Source organism: Choloepus didactylus, chromosome 10 (assembly GCF_015220235.1).
Source record: "Choloepus didactylus isolate mChoDid1 chromosome 10, mChoDid1.pri, whole genome shotgun sequence".
NCBI classification, from domain to species: Eukaryota; Metazoa; Chordata; class Mammalia; order Pilosa; family Megalonychidae; genus Choloepus; species Choloepus didactylus.
In genome coordinates, this window is record NC_051316.1 from 114,213,664 (window position 1) to 114,236,866 (window position 23,203).

Consider the following 23,203-nt stretch of genomic DNA (forward strand, 5'->3'; position numbering starts at 1 on the left):
TATGCATGTCTAAAAAGGCTTTTTCTAACCTCATACTTGATTGATAACTTGCCTGGGTAGACAATTCTATGTATAACAATTTTTTCCTTCATAATTTCTTTATTTCTTCATTGTCTTCTCTTTTCCATGGTCATTGTTAGGAAGTCAGGAATCATTCTGATTCCTTATTCTTTGTGATTTAACTGTTTTGTCAATCTAAATACCTTGTAGGATCTTTTTTTGGGGGGGGGACTTCATTTATTTTGTCTGATGGGCCCTTGATAGGACTTCTAAAATTGGAAACTTACGTCTTTCAGTTCTGAGCATTTTCTTGAATTATATCATTGATGATTTCCTTTTTTCCCTTTCAGAAACTTCTTTTATTCTGATGATGAACCTCATAGACGAGCCATCTTTTCTTACCTTTTCTCTGCTATTTTTCCATCTGTCTCTTTGGTTCTGTTGTCTGGATGATTTCTACAGCTTTATCTTTCACCCCTTCAGCAGAGGTTTCCATTTCTGCTGTCACATTTGTTTGTTTTCAGTCACATTTATTGAGGTAATAGTAAAATAAAGTAAAATTCACCCTTTTTAGCATACAGATTTGTATTAGTTTTTTTTTGTTGTGTGTCACAAATTACCCCAAACTTGGTGGCTTAAAACAATGTACATTGTCTTACAGATTCTGTGGGTCAGGATCCAGGCACGGCTTTGCTGGGCTCTCAGCTCAGGGTCTCACAGGGCTGCAGCTGGGGTGTCGTCTGTGTCCTGGGGCCCTCCAAGCCCATGTGATTGTTGGCAGAATTCATTTCCTCCAGGCTGTGAGGGCTGAGGTGCTCTCAGCCCCTCCAGGCTGCCCCTCTCCACAGGCTGTTCTTCAGGTCAGCAGGAGAACATTTTTCCTACTTCTGTCTGGCTCTAGACCCTCTTTTCAAGGGCTCACGTGATTAGGCCTGGCCCACCCGGTAGATCTCTTTTTCATTTAACTTAAAGTCAACTGGTTGGGGACCTTAGTTACACCTGCACAATCCCTTCACCTTGGCCATATAGCATTGCTGTCAGATATCAAAGATTTTTGGCTGTGGGCTCGTATTAGGAGTGAGGCGTTCACTCGGAAGCTATTGGTGGGGCTTGTTACTCTGTGTATTACCGTAATATAATCTGGCAGGGCCATTGCCTCGTGGAAGCCTCGATGTCCTTGTCTTTGGGGCTGGTCGGTTCCTCAGAGAAAGACCTTCTCATTTCCTCCTAGATGTTGAAGGCCTGCTGCCGGCATTCTGGGAGCCAAAAGGGGGAAAGCGGCTGGATGGACTCCAGATGGAAACATTTATTTACTCTCCCAGCTGCCAGTGTGTACCCAGCTGTCTTCTCTGCCTCCTCTAGTCCAGAGACCTTTTGTTTTCACTTCTGAGTGAAAAAACAAACAAACAAACAAACTAGTTTTCTGCCACTAAGGGGAGAGCATAGGGGTAGTTGCTTGGCTGGATGGAATCGGGCTGAGGGTATTGGTGGGGGAGGGGGTGTCTTTCTGTTTTCTAAATAGACTTTAAAGCATTCCTTCTCTCCTTAGCCCTACCTTTAACTCCATTCCAGTTACTTGATGCTACTAGTTCTGAGCCCTTAGGGAATTCAGCTTTGTAGGGTATGCCGGATCAGTTACCAGTTGTCCATCTGTGTTCTACTTTCTAAACATTTGCTGCTCTTGCCTCTTCTTACATTCTTTTAAAATTTTCTTTTGGTGGGTTTATGCCTTTTAAAGAAATCCATTTACTGGCATTCTGATGGGTTAGGGGAGGGCCTGAAAAGAATGTGTGTTCAATGCCTCACTCTTCAGTGTGAATTCTAAATAGTAATAGTAACAAAAACAACCACTGTTAACGTTTTTGGGAATTACTAAGTTCTGTGATAAAAGCTTTAAATGTATTATCTAATTTTACTTTGTTCATTGTTTTCATATGAGAGTAGGTACTATTGTTTCCTTGTTTTATAAATGAGGAAATTGAGGCTTCAGAGGTTAAGTTGTTTACAAGTCACTTAGCTAATAAGCAGGTGAGCTGGTGTGTTTCAACTAATGAATTTTCCCTTCTTTGCCTTCCCTAACCCAGAAAAACAATAAGATGCTCCTGTTTCCTAGCTCAGTAAATGTTACCTTCACTTACGCATGACATAGGGTTGGCATCCTTACTCCTTTTTCTGCCCGCATTCATCATCTTTACCAAGTTCTGTCAGTTTTACCTCAGAATCTATCCTCGTCTCTTTATCACCAGTGCCACCTCCTTGGTCTAAAGCAGCCCAGGCTCTTGGCCTTTCTCACCTTATTTCTGCAGTCGTCCTAGCCTCTGAGCTGGTCTCCCAGTATCTGACTATCCTCCAGTCCATTCTTCATGCTGAAGCTAAATGCTTCCCATTGGTTTTAGGAGAAAAATCAAAATCCTTGACATGACTGGTAAGACGCTACGTGATCTGACCTGTGTCTACCTTGCTAAACCTGAAACACTTCCCCCTTCCTGTCTGAGCTGCAGCCACACTGACCTTCTGTCAGGGCCTCAGACACCCAGGCTCTTTTCTAACTCTATGCCTTTGTTTTTTTTTTTTTTTTTTTTTTTTTTTTTAATCATCATTTTATTGAGATATATTCACATACCACACAGTCATACAAAACAAATTGTACTTTCGATTGTTTACAGTACCATTACATAGTTGTACATTCATCACCTAAATCAATCCCTGACACCTTCATTAGCACACACACAAAAATAACAAGAATAATAATTAGAGTGAAAAAGAGCAATTGAAGTAAAAAAGAACACTAGGTACCTTTGTCTGTTTGTTTGCTTCCCCTACTTTTCTACACATCCATCCATAAACTAGACAAAGTGGAGTTTGGTCCTTATGGCATTCCCAATCCCACTGTCACCCCTCATAAGCTACATTTTTATACAACTGTCTTCGAGATTCATGGGTTCTGGGTTGTAGTTTAATAGTTTCAGGTATCCACCACCAGCTACCCCAATTCTTTAGAACCTAAAAAAGGTTGTCTAAAGTGTGCGTAAGAGTGCCCACCAGAGTGATCTCTCGGCTCGTTTTGGAATCTCTCTGCCACTGAAGCTTATTTCAGTTCCTTTCACATCCCCCTTTTGGTCAAGAAGATGTTCTCCATCCCACGATGCCGGGTCTACATTCCTCCCCGGGAGTCATATTCCACGTTGCCAGGGAGATTCACTTCCCTGGGTGTCTGATCCCACGTAGGGGGGAGGGCAGTGATTTCACCTTTCAAGTTGGCTTAGCCAGAGAGAGAGGGCCACATCTGAGCAACAAAGAGGCATTCAGGAGGAGACTCTTAGGCACAAATACAGGGAGGCCTAGCCTCTCCTTTGCAGCAACCGTCTTCCCAAGGGTAAAACTTATGGTAGAGGGCTCAACCCATCAAACCACCAGTCCCCTGTGTCTGTGGTCATGTTAGCAACCATGGAGGTGGGGTAGGCGAATACCCCTGCATTCTCCACAGGCTCCTCAAGGGGGCACTACATCTTTTTTTTTTTTTTTTTTTCCTTGTTTGTCTTTTTTCTTTTTTTTTTTTTTTAACTTTCCCTTCTTTTTTCAAATCAACTGTATGAAAAAAAAAGTTAAAAAGAAAACAAACATACAATAAAAGAACATTTCAAAGAGACCATAGCAAGGGAGTAAGAAAAAGACAACTAACCTAAGATAACTGCTTAACTTCCAACATGTTCCTACTTTACCCCAAGAAAGTTACATAATATAGCAACATTTCAGTGAACTTGTTCCTACTACATCCATCAGAAATTAACAGACCATAGTCATTTCTGGGCATCCCCAGAACGTTAAATAGCTTATCTGTTCTTCTTGGATTATTGTTCCCCCTTCCTTAATTGCTCTCTACTGCTAGTTCCCCTACATTCTACATTATAAACCATTTGTTTTACATTTTTCAAAGTTCACATTAGTGGTAGCATATAATATTTCTCTTTTTGTGCCTGGCTTATTTCGCTCAGCATTATGTCTTCAAGGTTCATCCATGTTGTCATATGTTTCACCAGATCGTTCCTTCTTACTGCCGCGTAGTATTCCATCGTGTGTATATGCCACATTTTATTTATCCACTCATCTGTTGAAGGACATTTGGGTTGTTTCCATCTCTTGGCAATTGTGAATAATGCTGCTATGAACATTGGCGTGCAGATATCTGTTCGTGTCACTGCTTTCCGATCTTCCGGGTATATACCGAGAAGTGCAATCGCTGGATCGAATGGTAGCTCTATATCTAGTTTTCTAAGGAACTGCCAGACTGACTTCCAGAGTGGCTGAACCATTATACAGTCCCACCAACAATGAATAAGAGTTCCAATTTCTCCACATCCCCTCCAGCATTTGTAGTTTCTTGTTTGTTTAATGGCAGCCATTCTAACCGGTGTTAGATGGTATCTCATTGTGGTCTTAATTTGCATCTCTCTAATAGCTAGTGAAGCTGAACATTTTTTCATGTGTTTCTTGGCCATTTGTATTTCCTCTTCAGAGAACTGTCTTTTCATATCTTTTGCCCATTTTATAATTGGGCTGTCTGTACTATTGTCATTGAGTTGTAGGATTTCTTTGTATATGCAAGATATCAGTCTTTTGTCAGATACATGGTTTCCAAAAATTTTTTCCCATTGAGTTGGCTGCCTCTTTACCTTTTTGAGAAATTCCTTTGAGGTGCAGAAAATTCTAAGCTTGAGGAGTTCCCATTTATCTATTTTCTCTTTTGTTGCTTGTGCTTTGGGTGTAAAGTCTAGGAAGTGGCCTCCTAATACAAGGTCTTGAAGATGTTTTCCTACATTATCTTCTAGGAGTTTTATGGTACTTTCTTTTATATTGAGATCTTTGGTCCATTTTGAGTTAATTTTTGTGTAGGGGGTGAGGTAGGGGTCCTCTTTCATTCTTTTGGATATGGATATCCAACTCTCCCAGCCCCATTTGTTGAAAAGACCATTATGGCTCAGTTGGGTGACTTTGGGGGCCTTATCAAAGATCAGTCGGCCATAGATCTGAGGGTCTATCTCTGAATTCTCAATTCGATTCCATTGATCTATATGTCTATCTTTGTGCCAGTACCATGCTGTTTTGGCAACTGTGGCTTTATAATAAGCTTCAAAGTCAGGGAGTGTAAGTCCTCCCACTTCGTTTTTCTTTTTTAGAGTGTCTTTAGCAATTCGAGGCATCTTCCCTTTCCAAATAAATTTGATAACTAGCTTTTCCAAGTCTGCAAAGTAGGTTGTTGGAATTTTGATTGGGATTGCATTGAATCTGTAGATGAGTTTGGGTAGAATTGACATCTTAATGACATTTAGCCTTCCTATCCATGAACATGGAATATTTTTCCATCTTTTAAGGTCCCCTTCTATTTCTTTTAGTAGAGTTATGTAGTTTTCTTTGTATAGGTCTTTTACATCTTTGGTTAAGTTTATTCCTAGGTACTTGATTTTTTTAGTTGCTATTGAAAATGGTATCTTTTTCTTGAGTGTCTCTTCAGTTTGTTCATTTCTAGCATATAGAAACATTACTGACTTATGTGCATTAATCTTGTATCCCGCTACTTTGCTAAATTTGTTTATTAGCTCTAGTAGGTGTATCGTTGATTTCTCAGGGTTTTCTAGATATAAGATCATATCATCTGCAAACAATGACAGTTTTACTTCTTCTTTTCCAATTTGGATGCCTTTTATTTCTTTGTCTTGCCGGATTGCCCTGGCTAGCACTTCCAGCACAATGTTGAATAACAGTGGTGACAGCGGGCATCCTTGTCTTGTTCCTGATCTTAGAGGGAAGGCTTTCAGTCTCTCACCATTGAGTACTATGCTGGCTGTGGGTTTTTCATATATGCTCTTTATCATGTTGAGGAAGTTTCCTTCAATTCCTACCTCTTGAAGTGTTTTTATCAAAAAGGGATGTTGGATTTTGTCAAATGCTTTTTCAGCATCTATTGAGATGATCAATTGATTTTTCCCTTTCGAGTTTTTAATGTGTTGTAATACATTGATTGTTTTTCTTATGTTGAACCATCCTTGCATGCCTGGAATGAACCCCACTTGGTCATGGTGTATGATTTGTTTAATGTGTCTTTGGATTCGATTTGCAAGTATTTTGTTGAGGATTTTTGCATCTATATTCATTAGGGAGATTGGCCGGTAGTTTTCCTTTTTTGTAGCATCTTTGCCTGGTTTTGGTATTAGATTGATGTTAGCTTCATAAAATGAGTTAGGTAGTGTTCCATTTTTTTCAATGTTTTGAAAGAGTTTGAGTAAGATTGGTGTCAGTTCTTTCTGGAAAGTTTGGTAGAATTCCCCTGTGAAGCCATCTGGCCCTGGGCATTTATTTGTGGGAAGATTTTTGATGACTGATTGGATCTCTTTGCTTGTGATGGGTTGGTTGAGGTCTTCTATTTCTTCTCTGGTCAGTCTAGGTTGTTCATATGTTTCCAGGAAATTGTCCATTTCTTCTACATTATCCAGTTTGTTGCCATACAGTTGTTCATAATATCCTCTTATAATTTTTTTAATTTCTTCAGGATCTGCAGTTATGTCACCTTTTTCATTCATTATTTTGTTTATATGGGTCTTCTCTCTTTTTGATTTTGTCAGTCTAGCTAGGGGCTTGTCAATCTTGTTGATCTTCTCAAAGAACCAACTTTTGGTGATATTTATCCTTTCTATTGTTTTTTTGTTCTCTATGTCATTTATTTCTGCTTTAATCCTTGTTATTTCTTTTCTTGTACTTGGTTTAGGATTGGTTTGCTGTTCATTTTCTAGCTTCTTCAGTTGATCCATTAGTTCTTTGATTTTGGCTCTTTCTTCCTTTTTAATATATGCGTTTAGTGCTATAAATTTCCCCCTTAGCACTGCTTTTGCTGCATCCCATAGGTTTTGGTATGTTGTGTTCTCATTTTCATTCGTCTCTATATATTTAGCAATTTCTCTTGCTATTTCTTCTTTAACCCACTGATTGTTTAGGAGTGTGTTGTTTAACCTCCAGGTATTTGTGAATTTTCTAAGTCTCTCATGGTTATTGACTTCTAATTGTATTCCATTGTGGTCAGAGAATGTGCTTTGAATGATTTCAATCTTTTTAAATTTATTGAGGCTTGTTTTATGTCCCAGCATATGATCTATTCTGGAGAAAGTTCCGTGAGCACTAGAAAAGTATGTGTATCCTGGTGATTTGGGATGTAATGTCCTGTAGATGTCTGTTAAATCTAATTCATTTATCAGATTGTTTAGGTTTTCAATTTCCTTATTGGTCTTCTGTCTGGTTGATCTATCTATAGGAGAGAGTGATGTGTTGAAGTCTCCCACAATTATTGTGGAAACATCAATTGCTTCCTTTAGTTTTGCCAATGTTTCTCTCATGTATTTTGTGGCACCTTGATTGGGTGCATAGACATTTACGATTGTTATTTCTTCTTGCTGAATTGCCCCTTTTATTAGTATGTAGTGGCCTTCTTTGTCTCTCAAAACATCCCTGCATTTGAAGTCTATTTTATCTGAGATTAATATTGCTACACCTGCTTTCTTTTGGCTGTAGCTTGCATGAAATATTTTTTTCCATCCTTTCACTTTCAGTTTCTTTGTGTCCCTGTGTCTAAGATGAGTCTCTTGTATGCAACATATTGATGGTTCATTTTTTTTGATCCATTCTGCGAATCTATATCTTTTAATTGGGGAGTTTAATCCATTTACATTCAACGTTAAAACCGTGAAGGCATTTCTTGAATCGGCCATCTTATCCTTTGGATTATGTTTGCCATATTTTTCCCTCTCTCTATTAATATCCTTTATTGTACCCATACCGAATCTCTTTAGTACTGAACCTTTCTCCAAGTCTCTCTGTCCTGTCTTTGTTTCTCTGTCTGTAGGGCTCCCTTTAGTATCTCCAGTAGGGCAGGTCTCTTGTTAGCAAATTCTCTCAGCATTTCTTTGTCTGTGAAAAATTTAAGCTCTCCCTCAAATTTGAAGGAGAGCTTTGCTGGATAAAGTATTCTTGGCTGGAAATTCCTCTCACTCAGAATTTTAAATATATCGTGCCACTGCCTTCTCGCCTCCATGGTGGCTGCTGAGTAGTCACTACTTAGTCTTATGCTGTTTCCTTTGTATGTGGTGAATTGCTTTTCTCTTGCTGCTTTCAGAACTTGCTCCTTCTCTTCTATGTTTGACAGTGTGATCAGTATATGTCTCGGAGTGGGTTTTTTTGGATTTATTCTATTTGGAGTTCGCTGAGCATTTATGATTTGTGTATTTATGTTGTTTAGAAGATTTGGGAAGTTTTCCCCAACAATTTCTTTGAATACTCTTCCTAGACCTTTACCCTTTTCTTCCCCTTCTGGGACACCAATGAGTCTTATATTCGGACGTTTCATATTATCTATCATATCCCTGAGGTCCATTTCGAGTTTTTCAATTTTTTTCCCCATTCTTTCTTTTATGCTTTCATTTTCCATTCTGTCATCTTCCAGGTCACTGATTCGTTGTTCAACTTCCTCTAGTCTTGTACTATGAGTGTCCAGAATCTTTTTAATTTGGTCAACAGTTTCTTTAATTTCCATAAGATCATCCATTTTTTTATTTAGTCTTGCAATGTCTTCTTTATGCTCTTCTAGGGTCTTCTTGATTTCCTTCATATCCCGTACTATGGTCTCATTGTTCATCTTTAGTTCTTTGAGTAGCTGCTCTAGGTGTGTCTCTTCTGGTCTTTTGATTTGGGTGCTTGGGCTTGGGTTATCCATATCGTCTGGTTTTTTCATATGCTTTATAATTTTCTGTTGTTTTTGGCCTCGTGGCATTTGCTGAACTTGATAGGGTTCTTTTAGGGTTTGTAGACCAGTTGAAGTCCTTATCTCTAATTTATCAGATCTACAGCTTCGTGGAGTACACTTTCTCTAACTAACCAGCAGGTGGCATCCACGAGCCACCTGTTCTCCACAAGCCAGATCTCCCCTGCTTAGCCTTTTTGGTGAGTGGGGGAGTGAGTCTTGTGGGGCCCAATTGGTGTACCAAGCTTGCGTGTGTAGTTGGTGTTGCCTGCCCTGTATGTGGGGCGTGTTTCTGGGCAGTCGGGGAGGGGGGGGTGGCCCTAACAATCAAATCTCCCTGATGATCCTAGAGTTTTAAAGCTACTGCAATAGTCTAATCCTTCAGTTCAGTCCTGCCACAGTTTGTCTCTGCTACTGACCCACAAGTCTTTGGTATTGGCGTATGGCTCCTGAGACTTGCAAGTGGGCCCCTCTTCCAGGCTGTGCACCCCTGGTCCTCTGTTGAGGGATGACTGTGCTATGTCACAGGTGAGTGCCGTCCCCCCAGGGCAGTTCTGGGCTGCTGGGCTGTGTTGGGAGGCTCCCAGTCTGCTCAAATGATGGCTGAATGGGGCTCTGTTAATTCACACTGCTCCCCCTTCCCAGCTCTGGGACATTCAGCTGAGGTTGCAGGGAAGGCTAATGTCCACGCCCAGTTTTGTGGTGTGTGCCTGTTATTTGAAGGACTTCCGTCACACTGGGTTGTCTGGGGCAGCTCTGGGCTATGGGGCTGGCGATGGGCAGGAGTGTTTCCTGTCCACCAGGATGGTGGCTGTGAGCGGACACCCCCCTTTTCTTGGGAAGGTGTGTTGTTTAGTGAATTTTCTCAGCCACTGGATTATTGCCTTTTGTCTCAGAGCTCTCTTAGTTCTGCTCTTGACTTGACGTGCCCAAATTTCAATTCTTTGAAGCTTTCTGTATTGAGCTTCTTAGAGTAATTGTTTTAGAAAAAGCAAAAAGGATTTAAAAAAAAAAAAAAAAAAAAAAAACGGCCCTCCTCAGAGATCTAATGGGTTATTGAAATGCTAATAGACAAAGCAACAGGGCAGAGAGATCAGCCTTGCTTCGGGATTTGCATATGCGCCTCAAGGCCTGATCTCCGCCCTTCCCCTTTCTGTGTTCACCAGAACTCCAAAAATCCTCTGCTTTTATTTTGGAGTTTTTCGTGTTGTTTTTTTTCTATGCCTGTCTCCTCTCTGCTGGGCTGGCTGCTCTCAGAGTCTCTGGTGTCTGGTCTCAGTCTATCTATGGTTGGAGTTTGAATCAGTAGAATGAGTTTCCGATAAGAGCAGCCACTGCAATTCTCCCTTCTCCTTCCTGGAGCTGACAGCCCCTCCTCCCCCGGGACTGAGCCTGGCAGGGAGGGGCGCGGGTCCCCTGGCCGCAAAAACTTACAGATTTCGCTGATCTCAGCAGTTCCACGTTTTCATGAGTGTTGTATGAAGTATGCCCAAAGACAGATTGCTCTGTGGTGTCCAGTCCACGCAGTTCCTGGCTTTTTACCTACTTTCCTGGAGGAGTAACTAATACATACAGCTCACCAGTCTGCCATCTTGCCCCCTAACTCTATGCCTTTGTATAAGCTGCTTTCCAAGTCTGGACAACCCCATCCACGCCCCTCACCCCCCACCCCCGCACCATCCCCATGCTTTCTTACCTGCTTAACTTCTAATCATTCTTCCTATCTCATCTCAAATGTCGGTTCATCCGAGAGGCTTCCCCTACTCCCAAGATTAGGTTCAGTCCTTACTGCTGGTTTAATACTTTTAAAGCACCTTGTACTTTTCCTCCATAGTATAATTTTCATTTATGCATTTGATCATTTATCTTTTCTTCGCCTGCTTGACTATAGCTGCTGTGACTGCAGGGACTGTATCTATTTTAGTTATTGGTGTATCTAAAGCACCTGTCTGCAGGGTTTTATACTTAGGATGTGCTCAGTTCCCAGTAGAACAAATCACTGGGCTGTGAGGGAATTGTTTCTACAGAGGCATGAGTTATGAAAGAACTTGGCTGATATTTTAGGGATTTGTATATTGTTACAGTGTGACAGCAGGAGGAGGATGGTTGTATTTAATTAGGCAGATATACCATTTTTAATTGATGTTGCAAGAACTGGTGGCTGAAAGACACACTTGCAAGACTGTTTCTATGTACTGCCATCTATCTACACATAGATGAAGAGCTATCCAGCCAAGAAAGGATTGAAGGAAAGACCCTTTCCCTCTGCTTCTGTTGATAGTGGCGAATGCAGTATTTTGATAGAGGTGAATGGAGTGGACACAGCCCAGCCCTGGGCTGGTGAAGGGCTTGGGAAATACACATTCTTCTTAACTGTTCTCAGCTTGCATCACTTTGTTTTTCTTCTCCTTTTGGAGGCTTTCTTGGCTTTGATACAGAAATGAATAGTAGTTGTGAATTTCAAGATAACAGCTAAGCTTACTTGTCAACAAAAGCAGCCACCAGGCCAACCACAGTCTTAATCTTAGTTCAAGTGTCTTTGCCCTGAGGCAGAAACTTTCATTCATAGTTTAAAGAAACTGCTGAATAGTTACAGAGTCAAACTTGCAGGTGTCTTTGAAATTTGAAAAGATGCCAAAAGATTAAGTTAAAAACCTGTGGGGTATTGAGGAATCCTTTGTAATATTGGTCAGTTTTTGCTTATTGGTTGTGAAGATTTTCCAAGGCTTCTCAGAATTGAGTGCTACTTGAAATTCATATTGTGTGAGACAGCTTGCAGACAGCTGTGCCTATACACAAGTGCAAAAACACAGACTTAGGTGAGTGTGCAAAACAGATTTATAAATAAATATAGATTTATTTATAGATAGATATCTAGATATATCTATTTGTAGATAAATAGATAGATATATCTATTTGTAGATAGATATCTAGAGCAGTGGTTCTCACTGGGGGCTGATTTTGTTTCCATCATGGGACATTTAACAAGACCTGGAGATATTTTTGATTGTCATAACTTGTCAGAAGTGCTGATATCTGCGGTCGCGGTCACTACTTCTAGGGGGAGAGGCGGCCGGTAGCCGAGCCCTCAGCTCTCGGGGCTGCTCAAGGGGTACCGGCGGCGGGGGCTCTTTCCCGGAGGCGAGGGCGAGGCGGAGGACGTGGCCAGGGTCCTCGGCGAGAGGCGTGCAAGGAGGGCGGCGATAGGGACAAGACACTCTTCATCCAGTAGGAGTATGCGCCAAAGAGATTTATTCAGGGGTGATTACAGGTTATATAGGCTGGTAAGAAGGGCAGGCCTGGAAAGGAGGTGAAGCAGCCTTAAATGGCAATACTGAAGGGATAGGGGCTAGGATTGGTTCTGAGAGAACGCCGGAACCGTTGCGGCGGGGCGGGGGTAGTTCTGGCCACGGGCATGCGCGCTGGCGGTGGCAGGAGTGGCCTTGGCACCAGGGAGTGAGTGGGTAAGATAAGGAAGTGGGGAAAGGGCAGTTGGGAGAAAGGCGGTTTCCTCCGGCAAGCCTCCCCTGCCAGTGGCGTTTTGGGTGAGGAAGAGGGAGCTGCCTTGACCTCGCTCCCCAGGCTCGGGGGGGCTGCAGAGGGCACTCACGCCCGTACCTACTACCCTCCCCAGGGGGTGATCAGGTCCCCTGGCCCAGGCCTGGTAAGTTCAGGTACAAGCTCAGACACCCGCAATTCCCCTTTCTTTTCTAATTAGAGGAAGAGGCTTTACCGGAGAGGCCCGCTAAGGGTGAGGGAAGGGGGAGGTTAGGGAAGGGAAAAAGGGGTTGACGGTGGCCCAGCGAGGCTGGAGCTCAGTGTTGGTGTGGTGCCCGGGCGCTTGACAATGGCTTCGCTGCAGCGGGCTGGGTGAAGGTGAGGGGTTTAAAGTTCAGGGGTTCAGAGAAGCTGGAACTTGAGGTGAGAACGATGTTCAGGTGATTGAGAAGGGTCTCGCGGTTGGCGAGTCGACCGGTGGCGTTGAGGTCGCGGAGGGTTGGTTGTCATCTTGGAGTGGGGGGCGTCAGAGGTGGCGAGTCGCTGATACTGGATTTGCACGAACGAGGAAAAAATGGCATCCGTTTGTTTTCTTACAAGCTGGACAATTTTGCGGATGAGGCAGGGTCCTAAGATGAGAGCTAGAATAATTATTAATAGGGGGCCAAGAAAAGGAAGGATGTATGGGAGAATGGGAGTGAAAAAACTGGACCAATAACTGGTGGCTTCACGATCTCTTTTACGCTTTTCCAGTCCCTCTCGGACTCTTTTCAGGCTGTCCTCGACGAGACCTGTGGAATTGGCATAAACACAGCACTCTTCTCCTAGGGCGGCGCAGAGGCCTCCTTCTTTGAGGAGGAGAAGGTCAAGACCTCGGCGGTTTTGGAGCACTACTTCAGAGAGGGAATTGACAGAATTTTTTAGATGGTAAATAGCGTTTTGTAAGTGATGAATGTCTTCGTCAACAGCCGCCCTGAGGTGAGATAGGGCGGAGCCTTGACTGGCTAGTGCAGCGATTCCGGTGCTAGTGCCGGCAAGACCTAGGAGGGAGGCAATTGTAAGGACGGTGATGGGCTCTCGCTTTTGCAGTGGGGCAGGAGCCGCAGTTTTTTCCAGACGGAGGAAGAAGTCTTCTTCGCTGTGGTATAAGACCCTAGGGATAAGGACAATTAGGAGGCAAGTTTCTTTATATTCATTGATGACATTCGTGCTGAGACAGGGGGTAAGTCCTGTAGAGGAGCAGAACCATTGGGAGGAGTTATGAGGAATGAGAAATTTGGCAGAGCTGCTGGGAGATGAGTAGCTGGCACAGGCAGTGAGGTCGGGAGAGTTACTGGAGCGAGGGCGGACGCACTTTCCCGTATAGGAGACTGAATGAAAGGTCAGGGGGACGGCAGAGGTATTCCAATTGCATTTCACGGGGCTGTTTTCTGTGCTTTCTGAAAAGGAGAGGTTGGAGGCAACGGGCTCGTATAGAGAGGAAGAGGTAGAGAGGCAGAGCCAGCAGGATGAGGTAAAATTGGGGTTGGAGGAGTTTATTGAGACAAAGGCGGCTTGGATGAGGCTGAGGAGGGGAGAAGAATAACGAGAAGGGGGCAGAGGAAGCTGGGGTGGTGGGGTTGGCGATGCGTTGTTTGTAGCTGAGGTGCGGCTGGTTGGAGCTGAGGTGCGGCTGGAGAGCTGTGGAAAAAGGGGGTTAATGACTTGGTTGGAACCTATGCTAGAGGGTGTTCTTAATGCAGTATTTTGGTATGGTTGGTTTACAGCCTCCTTTTTTATAAGAATAAGTGATTCTCGGTCGGCTCCTTTCTTATAGATTCTGAAGCCCCAAGTTTGACTGAGTAACCAGGAGGGATCAGTGGGGAGCTGCACTGTAAGATTAAGATGTGTGCAGGATCTCTTACTTTTTTGGCCGAGCCAGTTAACAGTAGGGAGTTTGCACCCTGTAGGGGCTCACTTTAGGGTAAGGTAATGATCAGGAACAGGAGGCTTCCAATTAGTGGTTAGTGTTTCACACCCCCAGTATGCACAGTAGTACTCGTTGGGGGAATTACAGTACGATTTTTCAGGATTTGAGGATGTGCACATGTAATATTGGGCCTGGGGATTACTTACCTTTTGAGCGCAGGTTTCTTCGACTTTGGAGACAAAGGTGGCGAAAGGCTTACTCGGTTCCTGGAAGAGCTTGGTGAATTTATTAGGCCGACAGGCAGAGCAATTGGCAAATGCGCGTAAGGCGATGCCTCTGAGGATAGTCCAGAAGGTGGCAGGGACATTAATATAAGCAGACGCATTTAGAAATGCTCCAGTGCCCAAATAGGCTTCGGGGGGATGATAGACTCCAAGGGCTGCGTCTTGCTCACTTTGCTGAGCAGCTTCTGCCTGGAAGTGAGCACGCCAGTTAACAAACTGACCGGGGTTAAGAATGGAACGGGCAAGCGAGGCCCAGTCTTGGGGGATGCAATAGTCCATGCCGAGATCCTGCAGTATTTGGGAAGCGTATGGGCTACCTAACCCGTCCTCCTTGACAGCCCTGCGAAGCTGCTTGATAGTATCTGAGTTAATGGGATACCAGTCATACGGTTTCTGTGGGGTGGGGGCAAGGTTAAGAGGAAAGCAGCGAAAAGCACGAGAGAAAGGAGGACGCGCTTGAAGAGGGCTTGGCGCGGAAGTGGGGGTAGGGGGAGCGTTGCCCCAAGGGTTGCCTTGAGGTGTAGAAGGCAGCCAGGGGTTGTTAGTCGGTGGGGTGGAAGGAGCGGCGGCAGCTGCCGGTAGCGGCTCCGAGGGGGAGCTCGCCGAAGGGGGAGGTGGGAGTGGGAGGCCCCAAGCGTCGCAAGATGGCGGCGCGGTGGGCGTGGCTAAGACACAAGATGGTGGATCAGCCCCGCCCTGTGAAAGCGTGGGGCCCAAGGCATAAGATGGTGGACTAACTCCGCCCTGTGGAAGGGCGGGGTTAAGCATATGTGGTTTCCGGCCCAGCTTAGGGCTGATGTCATCGCCGGAGCATTTCCTCCCCTCGATGGAAGAAGAAGGAGGAAGTTCGCCATCTTGGCGTGGCGCAGTGTTATTTTGCTTTTTGGGAGTCACCTCGAGCGCGTTGTTAATCTGCTCGACTAAGGACTCCGTGTCTGAGTCATGATTTGAATTAGTATCGCTATCTGAATCTGTTGGCTGGGTTGATAGGGCCTCCTTGGATTTAACGAGGCCTCGATCAGGGGGGAGGGAGCCTTGAAGGCAGGAGCGGATGGTTATTAAGGTGGGGAGCAAGCCGGGAGGGAAGCGCTTGCTCTCATGTTCCATGGCATTAGTGACTCGATCAATAAGACGATCATAAGTAACAGGGTCCCAAAGATGGCAAGTGGTGAGCCATGGGTTAAAAGGCAGCAGGAGGTCCCAGTACACCTGCAGCTGCCGGACAGACACTTTACAGCTATGCGTGTCTAGGAGACCCGCTAGAGCACGAACTTGAGGTGCCTGACATGTAGATATATGATTACCCATAGCTGAGGGGGGAGGAGGGGGGATTGCTCCCAAGCCGGGCCAGCCGGCTGGCAGGGAGGAGGAGGAGGAGTTGATTACCGAGCAGAGAGAATGAGATAAACTGTGGCCTTGAGGCCGAAGGAGACGGCGAGAGCAGAAAGCAGTGCCCTTTGGCAACGGGAGCAGTTGGGGGGGGCGGTTGCAAAGAGGCACACGGCGCCAAATGAAGAAATAAAAATACAAAGAACTACAGCAAAGTAATGGAGGGGAAGAGGGAGAGCGTTAGGAGGAACGGGGGTCATAGAAGTGCGCATACAAAAGGACGAAGAGAGCGTAGGGGAAGGGAGGAGTTCCTACTGGATGAAGAGAGCGTGGGGGAAGGGATGAGCGGCTTCGGAGCAGTGAACCTCCCACGGCTCCAGAAGCGGCGAAGGAGAGGCGGCCCTACCTTGCAGGCGAGGAAACGGGAAGCTGGAGAGGCGTCCGGGCGAGCGATCGACCTGCTGAACTGTTGTGTGGAGACGCTCCTCACACGGGGCACCAGTTGCGGTCGCGGTCACTACTTCTAGGGGGAGAGGCGGCCGGTAGCCGAGCCCTCAGCTCTCGGGGCTGCTCAAGGGGTACCGGCGGCGGGGGCTCTTTCCCGGAGGCGAGGGCGAGGCGGAGGACGTGGCCAGGGTCCTCGGCGAGAGGCGTGCAAGGAGGGCGGCGATAGGGACAAGACACTCTTCATCCAGTAGGAGTATGCGCCAAAGAGATTTATTCAGGGGTGATTACAGGTTATATAGGCTGGTAAGAAGGGCAGGCCTGGAAAGGAGGTGAAGCAGCCTTAAATGGCAATACTGAAGGGATAGGGGCTAGGATTGGTTCTGAGAGAACGCCGGAACCGTTGCGGCGGGGCGGGGGTAGTTCTGGCCACGGGCATGCGCGCTGGCGGTGGCAGGAGTGGCCTTGGCACCAGGGAGTGAGTGGGTAAGATAAGGAAGTGGGGAAAGGGCAGTTGGGAGAAAGGCGGTTTCCTCCGGCAAGCCTCCCCTGCCAGTGGCGTTTTGGGTGAGGAAGAGGGAGCTGCCTTGACCTCGCTCCCCAGGCTCGGGGGGGCTGCAGAGGGCACTCACGCCCGTACCTACTACCCTCCCCAGGGGGTGATCAGGTCCCCTGGCCCAGGCCTGGTAAGTTCAGGTACAAGCTCAGACACCCGCAGATATCCAATGGGATGGGGTCAGGGATGCTGCTAAACATCTTGTAATACACAGGACAGCACTCCATTACCTCCCCCCAACCCACAACAGAGAATTCTCTAGTCCAAAATGTCAGTGCTGCTGCTGTTGAGAAACTGATCTATGTATGGATATCGGTATAGGTATAGGTATATAGATAGATAGAGGTAGATATTAATACATATAAACTTATGTTTATATAAATCTTAGTATTTGGAAATTTTTTTTTAGGGCATACAAATATTTAAGGAGACAATTCATGCCAGTTCTTAGACGCTTGAGCATATTTGCAACGTGTGTCAGAAACCATAGCTAAGCAGCCTATCCGTTCCTTAGAGCCCTTCCCTTGGAAGTAGAGCTGTGCTAGGCAGAGGCGTGCTTCAGGGGTGTAAGAGGCTTGGGCAGCATCCTCTGGAAGAGCCTTGAGAGAATTGAACACCTTGAATGTCATCTCTTTGGTGTAATGTTTTACCTGCGCCCTTCTTGACATTGTGCTAAGGGGCTGGTCATTGGTTTGTCTTCACCCTGCCCATTTAGCCCTCCTAAATATTTGGATGAACTGATAATTGAGAAGTTAAAAATGGGCAAGAGGGGCGTCATGAGTATGGAATTGCATTTGAAGTTCAGATTATTTACTTTATGAGTTTTTAGAGCGTGGGGAAAAAGTGTTTTGTATGGGAGACAGTGGGCCCAGCGAAAAACTGGGATTCTTATCACTAAAGAACGGGAGACAACTAACAAACTCTGAAACAATATGTGGTGAAAATATTAAGGAAAAATAGTGAATATAAAACCTCATCAAGGCTCTCAAAGATTATAAAAATAAGATACTGTCTTATGGAAATTAATTACTAGATAGAGCCTTTTCTTTTTTTTAAGTATCTCTATGGTTTGATATCTACCCCCTCCCTTTTTTTCCAAAAGTAAAACTGATCATTTCATCTTTTCTTCTTCTAGGACTTTCCGTGACATTTCTGAAGATCTGAAATCTTCAGTGGACTGACATGGCTTCAATTGCAACGAATTCCCTAGGAAGTCCACCCGACAGTGAGTTCAGCTCAGCTGTGGCTTTCTGTCCTTTCAGTGGTGCCTAGCAAGCAGAGCCCGGGAAAGCAGTAGAAGCCTCCTGGCCTTACGTTCATAAAGACTAGAGAAGAGAGAACATCCTGTGGGCTTCTTTGCATTTTAAAACACAGCTTTAGAGCTCAGAAATGTGGTTTTCTCACTTACACTAAGATGACTTGAAAAGTTTCAATTTATACACTGGTACTGTGGCTTGACATTTTTCCACTTTGGTTATCTATGTTGTTATTTGTATTTATAAAGTTATTTTAAGAGCTCTAAACTACCTGCTATTAAAAGCATATACAGTGTAATTTTTTCCAGTTTAAGAAATTTGTTCTTAAACTTTTCTATGATAGTCACTTTTCAATGAAGAGTCACTTCTAGTATGTAGCTGTGTGAACAGGAAAAATGAATTTTCTACCCTTCTCCCATCCTGTATCTTCCCCTCTTTGAGAAAAAAAATCTTGTTGGGGTTGGATAGCTTATTGGAGGTTCAATTGTAACCATAGAAGGCACAGAGACTGACGCTCCCTTCCACTCCCTTCTCCCTCCATCCCCATTACACCATTGCCAAATTCCTAAAACTTCGCTGTCCACATTGAAGCAGAGTACTTATTAAGCTGCTATTAATGGTAACATTATGAAAGAATTCATGCTGTGATTATAGTTTTTATTCCTTTCCAAATGTTTTAAGTGAAAAATCTCACGTGTAGCCGTACTCTGATTTGTTAAATGTATCCCTGTTTCACTGTTTGGAGTTCTGCCAATTAGTTACTTATTAGCAGTAGAATTTTATATCTATGTTGTGTTTTTCTGTCACATAGCACAGTGCCTTGCATATAAGACACTAAATGAATGCTTGTTGAATTAATTATAACTTTTCAAATATCTTACCACAGTAACCAGCATAGTGCTTTACATTTTACTAAGCCCTTTTGCATGTTTTGTTCACAAACAACTTCCTATGAGCTTTCATATAGTTTCACCTAATTTTAAAACAGTTTTACACAAATGTGGAAGCTAAGGTTCAGAGAAGTTAAATGATTAATTAAAGTCATCAAGTTTTTAAGACTTGACTCCGGTCTTTTTGACTCCCTAGTTTGCAAACTCTGCTATATAGTAGAGCCTTCCTTCTAGTATCTTATGCAATTTTTCCAGTGCTATGAGATAGAATAGCTGTTGCGATCCATTTCTTATGAATGAATTTAAGGCTTTTCCAACAGATAATGACAGGGCTGGGGCGCAAACCTGGCTTCTAGCGTTGTGTCCTTTCTACAGTATAAAGCAATCATCAGGCCCTTCCTCTGCCCCAAGGGAATATGGAGGAAAAGGGGTTCATAAGTATCAGAGGCTTCCTTTTGGAAAACATTTTAAACTAGAAATAATTTTTTCTATAACACCTTCTTACTAAGAAGCACAGTTAATAATAATGAGCTTAAATATATTCTGATAATACTTAAGAAAAACACTCCCATCTGGAAAATAGCTCTTTTGACTGTTTTTATAGTAGACTACATGCAGAGCTTTTATTATGAATCCTTTGACAATTATAATCTGATATTCGACCATGTGTTAGATTTGGCTGCTAAGTAACTCATTCTGTTCTTTAGTCAATGTTCAGTCTTTCATTCAGTAAAACATTTGTTGAGCGTTGGCTAGCCTATAGGCGCCAGGCACTCTGCAGGGTACTGTGGGGGATAACTCATGAGAAGGCCTTCTCTGACCTTCAATCTTAGCCAGATCATGTATAATGCTAAATTTTTTTTTTCCTTAAATGGCATTGAAAGGGTTAAAAAAAAAAAAATCAGGTGTCTTTTTGTTAATTGTATAATGATAAATTTATAGCTGTAATGAGCACATATTAATAAGAGGCAAATATTGTGCACGCTGAATTAGTGTGTACAACAAAACTATGCTCCTTCAAAGTGCTTTTTAACTGTACAAAGTGATACTGCAAGAAACGAAACAAGCTCATGTATGGCTGTTGCTGGGCACAATTATTAGTACAAATACTGGGTTTTTGGAGGGGAACTCCAAGCCCTAAGAGAACAGTTTTAGAGCTGCCAAAATTAAGCTGCATTGATGGAATATCACCCTGAAATATTCGGAGCAGAAGTGCCCCAGAGTGCCACAAACTCCTGATCGGGAAACTTGAGCTGCCCCAGTACTCCAGTGACAGTGCAAGGAACAAGAACATTGACCAGCTGGGGGAGGTCTCCCCAAGATCTGTTTCTGAAAAACAACAGGGCGTGGGTTTTTCAGCAGAGTCACCATGTAATACAAATCTTGCTTGAGTTCCAAAATTCCTGACATACTCTCAGTTATGGAGGTGATCTCTGTCAGAATGCCTTAAATGCTAGCCTTATTTATTTTTTAAAATTGCAAAGTTCCTGGTACCCTCTTCCAGGAAAGTTGATTAGCTGGCAGTGTTCTCCCTTGATTTCTAAGGCTGAAAATCCTCCCTTGACAGTGGGAGGATACCGAGAAGTGTTACGGAGACTGTATTTCAAAACTCGATAGCCTTAGGAAATGGCAGCTGCTTATTCCAGTTAAAGGACTGCTAAAGGGCTTGCATATGAAGTCTTCTCTAACTTTGGTCTTAACATGAAAACCCTGAGACCCATCAGGAATTCATGTTTCCTCTAGTCCCGCATGGTTGTATCAATGCTTCAGGATGTGTTAGTGCTGGGCAAGAAATACTCAAAACTTCAGGCCATGAGGAGTTAAAGGAAAGTAGTTTGAGGTGAGTTAACTAGAGCTTCCAAACTCAGGCTGTACAGGAAGGTGTTCCCATACTTTGGTCCTGACCTTGCAGTCCTGGTTAAAGGTCTCCCAAGACCCTTACAAGAATATTACAATGGGACTTAGAGGGCACATTTCACAGAGGAAATAGCCTCTGGCAACATACTTCCAAATGCTAGCTCCAGTTAACAACTAACTTTTGTTTTTATCAATTCCTTGTCTTTACATATATTCCTATCAAAATATATTCAATTATTAACATATTGAGGACCTGCAAGGAATACACATTATATTTGAAATCACTAAGCAGTTATTTTTCGGTAGTTCAAAAATCAGCAAGAGAATTGTAATTCAAGATGATCCACCTGCCTCCTGGAGTCAGAATTTCTGAGCTAGAATTGACCTTCTATAATTAGGTGATCGTGTCATTTTCTAGAGAAGAAAACAAATTCATAGGTTAAAGTAAAGTGATTTGTCTAACACACAGCCAGTTAGTAACAGAATTCTAAGTAGAATGTAGTTCTTTTTCTCTCAGTCCATTGTTCTGATTCTCTCCCCTTTTCCTGGTAGAAGAGAAGCATTTCACAAATAGTGTTCCTTATAGCACTAGTTCCAAGGGATTCTTACAGATGTTGTAAGAGGAAAAAAGTATGTGTGGAGGTGGGATGGGGAGGGGACTCCATGGTCAATTAAAATTCAGTAATGCTGAGTTTGCTTCCTTTCTGTAGGACTTCTAAGGATTTTTAACATGCTGTTACTGTGAATTTGTTAAAGGGGACAATGACTGTTTACTAGACTTATTTGACCTCAGACTTCACCCCCTCCTTCTTTTTTCCAAGCATCTCAAACCACCACCAGACCTTTGGGACACATGGCTCTAGAGTAGGTTTACACAGCCCTTTTAGAAGCATCCCTAATGGAAATACTGAATAGAAAACCTGTTACCATGGTACCATGTAATCTTTAATAAATCTCAGAGTTTAGTGAGACAATAGAGAAGAGCATATTTGCAGTTTAGAGCTATACTTTTACAATATAGAGATTCTTTTCACCTATGGTATGTAAAATCAGTATTTATTTAGTAAGTTTTTCAAGGATCAATTAATTTGCAAATACAGTAGTGGTACATTGATATTACATTTTTATAATGCTTTTGTATGGCACTTTATAGTTTTCAGACTGCTCTCATAACAACCCTGTGAGGCAGTCACGCGTTAAGTATTACTCTCATTGTACAGATGAGGAGGCACTGAAGGCTTTCAAAGGTTTTTTGTGTTTCCCCCAAGTTTATACCATAAAATGATGGAGCCAGAATTCATTTGCAGGACTTCTGACTCCAAGTCCAGAATTCTTTCTTCCATAACTGGTATCTTATTTTTCTTTTCCCCAACATTATATCTTACAATGAAAGATGTGGAAGTAAATTTTAAAGTAACATTATTTTGGTTTATTACCAAGTACCATTTCTTTTCTTTTGCCATGACTCAGAAAGTGTACCTCCTATTGTAGCTAACCCAAAGAAAACCATTCTGTTTTCCTTTGCACTGCCACTTGTCTAGGTGACTGGAGTGTATTTGCAAATACCATTTGATTTTGAAATCAAGATGGGATATATAGTTGTAATTGTTTATGTAACTTTTGGAAAATGTATTGACAGCATTCTCAGGCAAAGGGGAAATGGTTTGAAAGTAAAAAGAATATTCAAATGCAACAATAAATATTCTTTATCTCACACAGATGCTGTTTCTTAGCTTTAACTTGCGTTGACAACCTACTGATGTAAATTCTTTGTAAATGTAAAATATTTATATTTTGAAATAAAATTACTAGTGTTGAATGAATCAGGTGGTAAACTTACTCTCATTTCTTTTGGGAAATTTGATCTTTAGTGAAGTTGAACTTGCATGAATTCATCCCATTTGTCCTAGGCTTTATGTCTTGCCTTTTTCTTTGACACTAGGGCCCACACTTAGGTTTTCTGAAATATGGTCAACTTATGTAAGGGAAGGTGTGCCTTGGGAGTGGCTGCTGGGCACCTTACAGAGCTTACAGGCAGTCTAAAGCTGAAGCTGGAGGGGTCCTTGGGTAGTTAGGGAAGTGGCAAGGTAGGTGGCTAAAGAGTAAGAATCAGAGGAGAAGAAAATTGGGTAATGAAACTGCACTTAAAAAAAAACAAACTTATTTTGCAATAAATTCAAACTTACAGAACAGTTGCAAAAATAATACAAACCCAATACAGAGAACCCCAACATACTCCCCACCCAGATTCCCAGATCCACCAACTTTTAATGTCTTGCCACATTGGCCATATTATTCTGTCTATCCATCTATGTGTCCATCTATCGATCAAGAAACTGTGCTTTTTAAATAAAGAAACCTAAGTTATAGCTATTTTCATTACCAAAAATAACTG

The 23,203-nt window shown here is 43.1% G+C and overlaps 1 protein-coding gene across 2 annotated transcripts in view; it reads left to right on the forward strand.

The window, feature by feature from the left end:
• TMEM245 (transmembrane protein 245) overlaps nt 1-22,631 on the forward strand; it is a 111,240-nt gene extending 88,609 nt beyond the window's left edge. For both annotated transcript variants that reach the window (XM_037850882.1, XM_037850883.1), the window contains one exon: nt 17,941-22,631. In XM_037850882.1, the coding sequence (XP_037706810.1) occupies nt 17,941-17,986 (46 nt within the window). In that variant the 3' untranslated portion in view covers nt 17,987-22,631. The remainder of the gene's footprint in view (nt 1-17,940) is intronic.
• Nucleotides 22,632-23,203: the final 572 nt, after the last annotated feature.